Source organism: Grammomys surdaster, unplaced genomic scaffold (assembly GCF_004785775.1).
Source record: "Grammomys surdaster isolate TR1022 unplaced genomic scaffold, NIH_TR_1.0 63, whole genome shotgun sequence".
In the NCBI taxonomy this organism is placed as follows: Eukaryota; Metazoa; Chordata; class Mammalia; order Rodentia; family Muridae; genus Grammomys; species Grammomys surdaster.
This window is the reverse complement of record NW_021604565.1, coordinates 18453235-18466763: the sequence shown is the minus strand read 5'-3', so window position 1 is coordinate 18466763 and position 13529 is coordinate 18453235. Positions and strand designations below refer to the sequence as shown.

At 39.4% G+C, this 13529-nt stretch overlaps 1 protein-coding gene across 6 annotated transcripts in view; it reads right to left on the bottom strand.

Annotated features, from left to right (window-relative positions):
* Oxr1 (oxidation resistance 1) overlaps nucleotides 1-13529 on the bottom strand; it is a 406935-nt gene that overhangs the window by 7634 nt on the left and 385772 nt on the right. For 4 of the 6 annotated variants that reach the window (XM_028765635.1, XM_028765651.1, XM_028765642.1 and 1 more), the window contains 3 exons: nucleotides 3515-3640; nucleotides 2578-2730; nucleotides 510-605 (listed from right to left, as the gene is read on the bottom strand). In XM_028765635.1, the coding sequence (XP_028621468.1) occupies nucleotides 510-605; nucleotides 2578-2730; nucleotides 3515-3640 (375 nt within the window). Of the gene's footprint in view, nucleotides 1-509; nucleotides 606-2577; nucleotides 2731-3514; nucleotides 3641-5369; nucleotides 5451-13529 lie in introns of all 6 variants that reach the window. The other 2 variants (XM_028765669.1, XM_028765679.1) reach the window with 1 other exon arrangement.

Below are 13529 nucleotides of genomic sequence, written 5' to 3'. Positions count from 1 at the left end.
CCTAAGCTTACTTGCCTTTAACAGTGCCAATAGCATGCTGGGTGACACTGTAGTCTTCCAGTTTTATGATGGTACCGTTTATGAGACATTACTTTATGAACAGTACCCATTCCCTTGATGTTTAAAATATCACTGTTCTTATAGATGTGTATATACGTGGCTAAACAAACATTGTCATGCTCCCTAAAAGCTGAAGAACACACAGTGTGTGGTTCTCTTCCCTTTGTGTTTGTTACTTTGGCAAGTTACTAGAAGACTGACTGTTGTGGTCACAAGTTTCAGTAAAGTTTTGATATTTCAGTTGGAAATAGTTAATGTATTACCTCATTTATCAGATAGCTACAAATAACAAAAAGGTTTGAGCGCTAAGCACAAATGCAGATGAACTCTGTAGTGACTCTGACTTTATCATTAGTAGTTCTATTAAGACAGAAGCACTGATGGGTCTGCATGAGCTTTCGTAACATCTCTTTTGTATATACTTGTGATGTTGAAATAACTTTTCTTACCTCGAATTCTGGACAGAATGTAAAAACAAATGTTTCTCCGGTACCGTAAAAGCCATCACTTACTTTAAATGGCTCTGATGCTAAAGCACCAAAAACCTAAGGATAAAAAGGACATGTTCAATGACACAACTACTAATTTGTTTCCTTTGCATTATCCTCCATACATAGTTCAACACAATGTAAAAATGAATCAGTAGTTCTTGTAAGTTTTCCTTAAGGGGAAATGACAAGCTTGTCATAGTCCTATCACATACAAAGCATGTATGAGTGAGAGAAAATATTTCCCCTGGCTTTAAGCCTAGAAAGATACATCGGATATACTATCTAAAAGTGTTAAATATATTTTAAGAGAAAGAAGTCAGAGTCCATCCGTACATTCTCTACTGGATCGCAGCCTGAAGAAAAGTGGAAGTCCTTTACTGTACACACCCTTTCCTTCCTGCATCATTACACAGAACATACCCTAAGGGCATACCTTGGCTGCGCTAGCCTTCAATACAGAAAGTGGATACTGTAAACAACAAAAGTCAAATGAGGATGAGGCTTGGAGACGTCAGTGTTCTGAGTCTCAGCTTTCATATCATGAAAGGACAATGTAGCACTCATGCACCTTTACAGTCACTATGCCAAACATTCGACCATTACAGTATCAACTTTAAAAACTTACATATAAAAGGTTATTTTATTTAAAAGAATGTGTACAGAATATAAATGTATAGTTCAATTACAATTGTTATTAGTCCCAAAAGACAGACCTTCATTAGTCCTTAGAAAACTCTGTGTGTCTCTTTCCCTCAGCCCCATTTCCTGGAGAAGATACGCTCTGACACCATCAGAAGCTCATTTTTCTCACTATGAATTTACATGGAATCATAAGTAAGGAACGCTTTATTTTGTGATTTTTGAACCCATATTATTCTCTCAACATTTATCTATATGCTATGGTACCTAGTGGTAGTTCACTTATTTTCATTGATTCTAATACCTATTCCTGAGTATATCACCTCACAAATGTTAATTCTAATCAGGGATGACTATTAATCTCCGCAGGGTTTAGATTAGACAACGAGAAGACAGCTAGTTAGGTACCTGGTACATAACAGACACAGCAAGCCAGTAGGAGCGCCACTGCTCTCTACTGCGTGATGCTTCCATTTTGCCCTTTCACTACTGTCCGGGGTTTGTCTTCTCTATGAGCTTCCTTTATTATTGCTCAATGACCTTAAAAACTACCTATTAATTACTCTGGGGAAGGAGTCATTTTCTTCAGTAGTACGGCCGTTAGTAAGTGGCCTATGCTCCAGGAAGAACCCCTAACTTATGCAAACCACCCTAATGAAACACTGTGGGACACACAACCCCACGTCCCTCACAAGACTTGAAAGTAAGAGGGGGGACTTTGGGGAAATAAAGGAATTCAGTTTGATAAGAATCACAGAGGCTCTTAGTGGAAAATTATGAACAAAATGCATCATGAACATACTTGGAATCAAAGAATAAATGCAAAACAATATTTTTAAACATCTATTCATTCTTAAGAGTCTGTTAATTTCTCTCCCTTCCATAAGTCTCATTCTTATCTTCCTCATAGACACAAACACTGTTTCTGGGCTCTTGATATACTTAGCAAGTTATGCTCACCTTTAAAGATTCTGGTAGGATAAAATCACCTTTATCATAACTGCTTCCTTTCAATACAAAACTCTTACTATTCTTACATTTTTTTTAATATTTATTTATTTATTTTATTGGTGAGTACACTGTAGCTGTCTTCAGACACACCAGAAGAGGGCATCCAATCTCATTACGGATGGTTGTGAGCCACCATGTGGTTGCTGGGATTTGAACTCAGGACCTCTGAAAGAGCAGTCAGTGCTCTTAACCGCTGAGCCATCTCTCCAGCCCCTATTCTTACATTTAACCTCTAAAACACTCAGTATTGTCTTGTGCAATGAAACAATAATTATCGATTATGCACTAAAATACACTAGTGAAATATATTTTAACAAATAAGTAGCTTGGTGTTACTAGTAAAGGAGAAAGGATTCAGATGATTAGATTCTCATACCTGCCCGTCACTGTCTTTAATCACCATCAGCACCGGAGTGTCTAAACCTGTCATTGTTCGATAAAGGGTCTTCAAACTTGTGCCATGCTTCCCAGTACCATACACAAGAGTCCATGGGTAGCCAATGGTTCTCGGTGGAAGGTGCTTAGTAAGCTTAGAGAAACAAATGTAGTATTTACTTGATTGCACACATCAGCAGCTGCAATTTAATCACCATATACAATGTAGGCTAAAAAAAGGAAACGTCAGAAACCGTCTTCTTACTGATTCTGTGATGCTGCAATAGGAGTTACACACTTCTCGGCAAGAAATATCACTGTCTACTAGGAAATGAGTAACGCCAAACCAAGCTCCCACTAGAAACACGGCTTGCTTGTTAATTGTACTGTACCAAATTAACAAAAATATTGGGTCAATTTTTAGCATGATCATTCAAAGTCAGATTGCTAGAGCTTGGAAATCTTTTATAGCTATGACACTGAATAAATAGATTACTTAACATCTCTACATGAATGATCTCTTCACCTACCAAGAATACAAACAACAATAATCTCTAATTTTGAGAGCTTTGATAACAAAGGCCTGAGATAACACATGGAGAATGTGTAACTTGGCACATAACAAACCAAAGATTGCCAGGCATGGTGAGGCCTTGTCATCTAGCACTAGAGGGAAGGCCAGGGAATCAGGAGTTTGGCGTTCAGCTTAGGCGCCACACTAAGACTATGTTGTAAGAACCAGAACAACCTTGGCTCTCCAGTGTCTCTCCTAAGCTTTATGTCAGGCCTTTGGGACCTGCTGTGGGAGGCTCTGCTTTGCCCACTTACTCTTCATGAAGAGGAGCAGCAGCAGCAGGAGCCCTGCAGCTGGAGAGGAACTGAAGAGGCTGCTTCCCTCTCATCGCACACACTCAGATGCTGCAGCTGACATGGCATACCTTTTCAATCTGATCAGGCAGTAAGAGTTCACTGGGGTCGCTTAGGTTTGGACGGAAAGATTCAGGCTCCAGGTCTGCTTTTGCTGGAGCAACCTGCTTTGAGTTGATGTCTTCCCTTGTAGTAATCTAAAGAAGTAAACAGCAGCAGTATGTTCATACACTGTTGTGATGAGTTCTGCACATTTCAGCCTTTTGAGTTAAGTAAAACATTATTATGTACAGGTGGCTAAAGAGTTCACAGAGCAAAAGATGTTCCAATCGAGTATAGACAGTGTGCTGGATGCACAAGAGGATAGAAAACGTCCATTTCATCCACAGCATGAGGAAGAACGGGCAACATATGTTATATCTCCTGTTTCTGGGTGACAGGAAGCATACACATACAGCTTAGCCCTTAAGGACAAAAAGGGAACTGTTTAACTAAGTGTTCTTTAAAATATATGCTATTTTTTCACACAAAATAAAAAAATTGTCAAAATTATTAATAGGATTTCTTGTGTCAGAATTTTAAAGAATTGTAGACTAAAGCTGGTAACTTTCTTTGGGATGTTTTTACTTGGCTCATTGAAGCGACTATTTTACAAAACTGCCTTTTATTTTGAACTTACTAAAAAAGTTACTTTTCATAGGCTGGGAGCAAACAATAAATATGAAAATTAATTTGTTCATAATTAAGGTTAGATGAATTGGTTGCATTTATTTGTAGAAATCAGCACTGGTATTCATAAAATGACAAAAATGTTAATTAAAAATCTTACTTTATCATCGATTGTTAGTGCTTACATTTTCCATTAGTTTTAGGATCTAAAATACAGTAACCCTAACACATAAAACTGTAATTATTGTTGATGAAACATTTCAACTGGAAACCCCACAGAATCCTACTGGAGCAGATAACTAAAATGCAGCACAGCTCAGAGACAGTGCCACTCAGGAGTGAGCCCTGGGCCGTCAGCACAGCGCTTGCCAGGTCTGGACAGGATGTATTTTCAGCCAATGCATGTTTGAGAACCGTATTGTTTCTGATGAGCAGTTAAACACGAAGACTTTCACATCACTGCATTACCTTGATTTCAATGATGTGAAAGGTTAAAATGGAACAAAACAGAAATCCAAGGCAGCATTGGGAAAATCAAAGGAGAGCTATTTAGTCAGCCTAGGAAAGCAATGAGAGCAGAAAGCATACTTTTATAACAAGGAAACACAAACTGAAAAATGAGTTTTCAATTTTATTACTTTTCTTAAACAACACAGATTATTTCAGAACCTTTGAAGTGATGGATCTAGCTCAGGTGCCTTCCCTAGACTAGCCCCCGAAGCATTTCTAACACCAACCAGGACTGCCTCAAGAACAGAACCAATTTGTCCCATTAGGATTTGATCCTTAGTTCCCTCAGCCGAAACAGCCTTGAAGAGCAAACACTTAAGCCTTACTTTCCATAGAGGCCTTTATAATTTTCCCACTGTCTGGTATCATTCAGACTTAGTCAATAAAGCTTCCTTCACAAAACCAAATATTCTCCCAATGTCAAAATTAAATGAAAACTCATAGGTGATCGTGCTGAGAATAGTTCTCAAAGGGCTGATTGTGGTGGAAACTTTTCTAGTGAAAAGAAGATAGCAAAGAGGCAAAAAGAAAAAAAAAAACATAATGAAGGAAAGAAAAAAAGGAAACGTATTTCTACAGCTCTCCAAGAAAAAAAACCATTCTTCAAGACAAAAAGGAATTTCCTGGTGGCTTATTTTAGTGCTTCATTCAAGACAAATCCTTCTAATGTGAGGTTTGTCTTGAGGAAGGACACTAAAACCAAGGAGCATTTAATCTCCAAAGGAGTTTAGACTACAGAAGGGGCACCTGGAGACGTCTGCAGAGTGTGCGCAGTTCTTCAGTATTGAGAGCATCGATCCTGCGGTGATACTCAGCCACCGACACTACCTGAATATGGAAACAGGAAGACAATAATTCCACTGACAGCTGAGAAGAGAATATGTATATAAAAAGAAAAGACAGAGAAGGAGGAGGGGAAGGGAGAGATTTAAATGGGAGAAGAGAATGGCAACCAAGCTATCTTTTCCTAGTTCACGCCAAAAATCGTAGAAATTTATAAAGAAACTACAGCTAAAATGTATATGAGTGGTAGATATTACCACTACATCCAATTGGTAGAAAGTATGTTTACTTTATGAGTGATTTAATATAGACTGGATTTAAAGCAGATTTTTTTTTAAAGAAGAAAGTATAACATGTTTTACTGATACAGGTGGCATATAATCAAAACCATCCTCCAGTTTACAGAGTGGTAACCAACCATCATCACTCTTAAACACAGCATACTACCAGCCATGGCTCTAGAATTTCTTCGAGGAACATGTAACAAGCACACCCAACTCTATCACAGGGGCAAAAGGGGGAAAAGAGGCAAGAAAAAGAATAGAATTCATTTACAAAAAGACAAGAGCAAGGGAGAGAAAGGGGGAGAGGTGGAGAGAGCGAGGGAGAGAGGGAGAGAGAGGGAGAGAGGCAGAGTGAGGGAGGAAGAGAGGGATGGGAGGGAGAAAGGAAGAGGGAGAGAGAGGGAGGGAGGGAGAAAGGGAAGAAGAAAGAGAGAAAGAGAGGGAGGGTGGGTGGGAGGGAAGGAGGGAGAGAGACGGGGGTGGAGGGAGAGAGAGAGAGATCTAGCAAGATAGGAAAGCTTTCAGAGGGGTGTCTAACTTAAAATTTCTTAAATCTGATACATGAATTTGGACACAGGAAAATGGATGTACAATACAAAAGAAACCGCAAACCCATGTGTGGTAAAGGTATTGGAGGCAGCACTCGCCTGCTACCCTGTGAGCTCTCATTTCTGCCAGGGCTGAGCACACAGATGTGCACTTTGTACTGCAGCATGGTGCGACAGCAGAGCCCACCTCTGCTTGGACTATTTTGTATTAAATAAGAAGTGCAGCCACTGCTTACACAGCGTCCTCTGGTTTAATTATGGCAAACACAGCTGTAATGTGCTCCATGATCATTTCTCGGCATGAGAGTATCAAATTCATCTATCCCCAGATTGTGTTGTTAGAGAATTTTTATTTCAAAAACTGCTGTGCAGATCACTGATGAGTTACATGCACACTTGCACACACTTCAGTAAACACCTGCTTAGAATTAGGGCAGAATTTCCAATAACTTCAGAGATATCCCTCACAATTTTTTTGTCACCTTGAACTAAATATGTAGTGTTGTTAGAAGTGACAATTATAAAATCATTAACTAAAAAAAATGTTATTTGATATTCTACATTAATAAATGTTCAGCCAAGATTTAAGTCCATAAGCAAAACCAAACACATCTTATTAGTATTCAGACTTCTTGTTTTTAGTAAGTTACCAAGGATTTTTAAAAGTAGATTTACGATTTGCTATCGGTAAATGTTTGGTATTTTTTTAAACCTATTTTTTATACTACATAATGTAAAAATTCATGGGGTGCAAGGTGGCAGGACAGGAACTAGTTTAAACAGTACCCCTGTCTGCTCATAAGCCTCTACCTCCCTGCTTTGTGTGTGTGTGTGTGTGTGTGTGTATGCAAGTGTGATCATATGTGTGAGAACACATAGAAGACAGACACTGATACTGTCTCTCTCTCCCCATCTTGTCTTTTGAGATGGTATCTGTGTGAACCGGGAACCCATGGCTTCCGCTAGACTAGCGGACTGCAAGGCTCTGGGAACCTGGTCTCTAGCCCACTCTGCCCCTCACTGGTGCCTTGTTGAAGGACCATGTTTTCTCCCAGGTTTTTCTGAGCCTTCACTTCTCTGTCGTTTGTTCTGTAGTAATTATACATGACAAAAACTTTACTGAATTACTACAGGGAAGTTCTTCATCTTTTAAAACTGCCTAGACTGCTCTTCTTGCTTGGTACTGAACTGGAGAGCCACATATTACAGGTAAAAACTATTACAGAAAACATACAAAAACCTTACAAGTTTCTTCAGGCTGATACAACAATTACAGATCTTGCAGACCACAACATAATTACAACAATTTCCCACAACACGGTCAAGGGAGAGGTACCACAAACACATGGTGATTCTTCTGAGCTGTAGCACTTCTTGTGACTCACCTCAACTGGTTATGGTAGAGGTTGTGGCTACAAAATGCAGTTAAGCTAATTCTTGCACAGATGGGTTAGACTTCAGAAGTTGGCTTTGGAAGGCTCTTGATTTCGTTAACCACAATGAATTGGCTACCACTAAGCACAGGAGCAGCCCCATGTAAAGCTCTATAGCGGTTGCTGAAGGCTGTGCCTGACATGGGAGTGAAGAAAGCTGGGCTTGTCCCCAATGCACCTCTGTTGTCATGTCTTGCTGCATTTGCTAAGCAACGGTTCTTAAGCTTTGGTACAGGATTCTACTTACAGGTAGCAGTGGTGGTTTACCTTCCAGCCCCTGAGGCTTTGCTACATTTAATATATAGCGCTCCATTTAATGACAGTACAAAGCAAACAGGAGGTTTGAGCAAAGCAAACGCAGCCATGTTTACAGAAGCCCGAGGGATGACTGGCAGTGTCTAGTGAGCACTCTATCGCCGGGCTTTGGTTTATCGCTCTTCCAGTTACCTAAGGATTAAATCAGAGCTCGCATGGCTCCTGACCTGTGGCTTCAGGTTTCAGATAACTATTCTATATATTTTGGATCACTATTTTGAAATTAAAATTTCAGTTTCAGAGAAATAGCAATAAAAAATTGCCAACTAAAAAATACTGTTTTTTTTTATTATTATTTTTGTGACAGGATATCATAATGTGGTCCTGGCTGGCCTGGAACTAACTATATAATATAGGACAAGTTGGTAGAGATCTGCCTGCCTCTGCTGCTAGAGCGCTGGGATTAAATCTGTGTGCCATCATGTCAGAAACAATACAGTTTTTGATAAGGATGAAAGAAAGATAGAAAAAATGAAAAATCATGGCCCTGCTTTACTTTTCCACATTCTAAATTCCTAAGGGCCAAAGATTATTCTATGTGCTGTGTTACAAGCAAATGCACTGTTACATTTAATCCTGAGTCTCCTCGGGAAGAATTTTCGCATCCGAGGCTCATCTCTCTGCTCCTTTCCTTCCCACTATTCTTCCAGCTCCTTTAAGTACTACTCGTTTCTGTAGTACACATTAAACAAACTTCCAGAGGGGAAATAAGCTTATGCGCACAAAAGGGGTTAGTTGTATGTATATTCTTAAAATCCTGTTTTAATAAACACTGCTGAAAGTAGGAGTCATTAATATAATGAAGGATTGGTATTGGGAGTCCAAGTTGATAATGTGGTGACGTCCAGTTTCTTTCATGTCAGGTGCCTATCTTTCCTCATTCACATGCTTTATTACATTAAAGTGTGTGTGTGTGTGGGGGGGGAATAGCACATGTGTGCAATTCAGAGGACAACTTGCAGATGTCAGTTCTCACAGTCTACCATGTAAGTACCAGGAACTGAACTCAGATCAACAGTCTTGGCAGCAAGTGATATTTTTACCTGCTAGGCCAGCTTCCTGGCCCATTCATAATTTACATATAGATTACATATTATATACACACATAGTTTGCTTTTGAACCCCGCATGTAACAAGTGACTGAGGTGCATATCTTACATACCAAAATAGATCTGGTTTCCAGATTCTCCCAGCATCTTTCAGTCTCTACCTGGCATACCCTGCTCCCAACCCTGAACTTTCCAGCCCAGGGGCTTGGACTGCTCCTCCCCCAGAGGCTCTTCTCTATATAATCCAGACATTTTGGGCTCATCCCTCCCCCTTCTCTCTTCTCTCTCTACACGCATGCCCTTTCACCCCGCTCCCATGGAGACTTCTCCTGTCTTCATGTTTCCAGCTGGTGAACACACCCACCCAAGAGCAACTTCCCAATAAACCTGCCTTTAATATATTCTAATCTGTCTTGGATTGACTCATTTCACAGGCAGAGAAATAACCCATCACATATATATTAGTATTCCTTCCTTTCCAGGCCTTATAAATTCATTGGTTTCTCCATTTATTTTATTCTTTCTTTGTTTCTTTCTCTATATTTTGACAAAGTCTAGTGCAGCTCAGGCTAGCCTCAAACTTGTTATGTATCTGAGGATGACCACGAATCCCCCACCCCTTCCTGCCTTTCTTCTTAAGTGCTGGCATTACAGTGCATCACTTCTTTATGCTTCTTTAAATGCTCACATATACTCAAGCTACGGAGAGTGAGACACAGCAAGTTATTATGAAAAAGCCTGTACATTAACAAAGAAAAAAATGAACCTGAGTATAAATGTGCATTTGTTTTAAAAAAAAATGGATAAAAGTAAGATAAATGTTTCTAATATAGCTATTGAATTAAGACTTTCATTAATTTTTTTTTTGGTAACTCATGATCTATGCACAGAAATTACTAGATTATCCAGAAGACTAAACCTAAAAGAAATGACAGTTCCCATTCTATATTTCATATCACATTACTGAGAGTTAAAAATATACTAGTAAGGAAAAGAAGAACTTTCATTCAAAAGCACGCTCATTCTGGCTAATGCCATGCCTTCAGAATAAAATGTTTTGGATGCGACAATAGGCCACTGGAAAAATATCCTGATTTATCTACAGCACAGAATTAAACAGCACAGTGTAGTTAGTCTCTCTGGTCTTTGAAGGGCCCTCAGAGGCAGAAGGTACTTTTGTAAGCACTATTTCAATAGCTATCAATGTAGACACAGAATAAGATTTATACAACCCTTTTTTAGATGACAGATAGCAATGCTACTTACCAACTAGGTAGCAAAGAAAATACAATTCAGAGCTGCTCTCAATCCCAATCTCGTGAAGAGAACATGCTCATCCACCTGAGAGCCTGCTGCACAGGCAGCATTAAAGAGACTTATCGCTAGGCTCACACATCAGAACGTCTCTAAACTGTCTCCAGTAATGTGGTGACTGACACCAAGAACCACAGCCAGTCAAAGTACAGAGAAAAGACTTCTGTGTGCTCAGTTCTAAATGGAATGTCTTTATATCACACCTCTCCCCTAAATGACAAAGTAATCCTCAGGAAAGAAGAGTCACAACGATTCTAAGAGCCAGAGGTGACGAACGACTTCTAGGAAACCATGTCTTCTGGATATCACAGGGTAGATGACCATATGAGCTCACAGTGATCGTTACAGTGTGAACAAGGCCTGCCCATGTTCAAACTAGGGAAAAGTCAGGGATGTGGGTAGGGCAGAATTGGGTGGACACATGGTCTCGCCCTTAGCTGCTGGAACAGGGACAGCCAGCTTTCTTCGATAACAGCCGCCTTGCTGAGTCTACTATACTCAGAGCAGACGTCATTCTCAAGAGTAACTGGAAAATACGTACTGGACTTGATAGGGAGAAAACAGAAACAAGTTAAAAACAAAACGAAAAAGAACACCCAATGTTGGGTGGACTGAGAGGTGAGAGTGAGTATGGGAAGAGCTGAGGGAAATAAGATCCAAATACACTATGGAAATCTCAGATTTAATAAAAATATTATTAAAGACAAACAAAACCTAGTATCTCCTTGGCTTTGTGGTTCTTCTGGAATACTGTAGCATTCCTGCCTGAGATGGCTCCCAAGCAAACCAAATCCTTTGTTCAAGTATGAGTGAGAGCTGTTTACTACTACTTCTTGAATAAAATAAAACATAATAAAAATAAAAGCATTATTTACCATGTGCACTTACTTTGGTAACCAAAAATGCATAAAAGGAAATATAAACTTGATATATCTAACAAAGATGAAAGACAGCAGTATTTCTGAAGTCATGGAACTTGTTTTTACTATAATTCATCAAGTAAACCTATCTGTATTACAAAAGAAGCCCTGCTCTACTTTGTCTAATAAAAACTGTTACTTTCACAATAACACTTCATAGAATTATAATAAAAGAATTAAAAGAGCAAACTGGCAATCACAAATTAGATAATTAGAAAATAAAATTGATAGAACAAAATGATAAATATGGAATAAAAACCAAATTAAGTATGTCAGTAAAACTGTTTCAGGATAGGCTAGGAGGTAGAACTGGGGGAGGACCGGCTTTTTCAAGACACAGCTTGAACCTTTCAACTGCTAACACTGCAGATGGCAATTCTCAGATTATTTGTGATATTAGTTAAAAATCAACCAAAAGAGCAGCTTGTGGCCCTGGAGTGGCCCAAAAGAAAGCTAAGGGCTAACCTAACGAGAATATTTAGAATTATCGGTCTTCCTGGTCCAAAGACAGCAAAAGGCAAAACATAAAGTTGTAGTAACAAGTAGCTACACCCTATGGCAGGCACACAGCCACACAGAACAGGCTAGAATTGGCTCTACAGCTAAACCAAGAGTAAGACAATGCCATTAACTATTTCTTGCTCAGTTGGCCTCAGGAGGTAGAACAACTTTCATGCTCAAGGCTCACCTCACCCTGGAGAGAATGCAATTTTCACCCCTACATTAATTAAAAGCCTAAAGAGATGAACCTCAGTAAGACTAGCTCTTCATTCTTTCCCCACACTGCCTGCTTTGCCTCTTTACAGGGCTACTTCCCCTTCCTTGAATGGTGGTTTCATTCAAAGCTCCTTTAATCTTTCTTCTAGTCCCTGTTTAGTTCTAAAAATAAAAAAAGAAAGAAATAAAGAAAGAAAAAGCTCTAGACAGGCAGCCTTAACCTTAGGGCACTAAACAGAAGGACAAGGTGATTTCCTTAACCTCAGGCCACCCCGCCCACAGGCCTGAGGTGGCTTTCCAGTGCTGTAACAGTTCCTTGGAAACCAGAGTCTCAGGAATAGCCCAGGTTGGTAACTGTCAATCCTCCACTCTCCTCCTCACTGCTGCTGGAATTATACAGACACAGGGAAGTCTACATTTAAAATTTACTTCCTAACCAGGCCAGCCTGGTCATTAGAGTGAGTTCCAGGACAACCAGAGCTTCATAACAGAAAGACTTTATTTAAAAAACAATCAATCAAACAACCCAAGCCAGAAAATAAGAAGTACATATGACTTATCAGATTTACAAACTACTCAGATTCTCCTAAGAAAGCAGAAACTACTCAAAGCCTTTTAATCATAGAATATGTATGCTGTAACAGCTTTTAGGAATAATAAATACAAAAAGTCAATCTTATAAAAGGGAAAACCTTGTTTATACACCAACAAAAGAAAAGATCACGCATTCACAGAATCTGTTGTCCCTTAGTGTTTGTGCTGCAGAACAAGAAGACAGTTCTCAAGGACAATAAACATGTCACTTGTCACTCAAGGTTCTTCAGAATCATTTGTTCTTTGGCAAATGCATGCAAATTTATGGAGGAGTTAATAAGGCTTTGTGAGACAGGTTCGTAACACAGAAATAAAAAGATTAATATTAAACGACTCTTTTTCATTTACGTATAATGTGCACACATGGCATGTTAGTGTTGATGTGCATGAAGTAGTATATATGTTGCAATCAATGGAAAACTCCATTGTGTCAGTTCTTGGTGAGGACTGATTAGAACCAATTGCTTTGAATTAATCAGAAATCTGAGTGTCCAAACTCTGAAGGTCCTTGTCCCTAATTGTTTTTTGATCAATCAATAAATGGCCAATGACTGGGTAGAGAGATAGGGGTAGAACTTTTAGATTGCATGGGCTAGAAATGGGAGACAGGAAGAGAGAGAATCACCAGGATTTGGAGGAAGACAGATCAGATTTAGATCTACAGAAAGAGAATCATTCAAAATGTACGTGAGAAGGAAAGTGGCCCCCAAAAGGGCTGTCCAGAAGTATCTTGGGCAACAAAGACTAGGGAGCCTTCCAGAAGGAGCCAGAGCAACAAAGACGAAATATAAAATTAGAGGGTGTTAAACCAGGATTACAGGAGGGAAATGTGTGCTAGCCGCAAGGAGGATTAGAACTGCCCAGCCTTCAAGCCAGCCAAGGCATTTAAAAATTAAATGGTTGGTGTGTGTGTGTGTGTGTGTGTGTGTGTGTGTGTGTGTGTGTGTGTG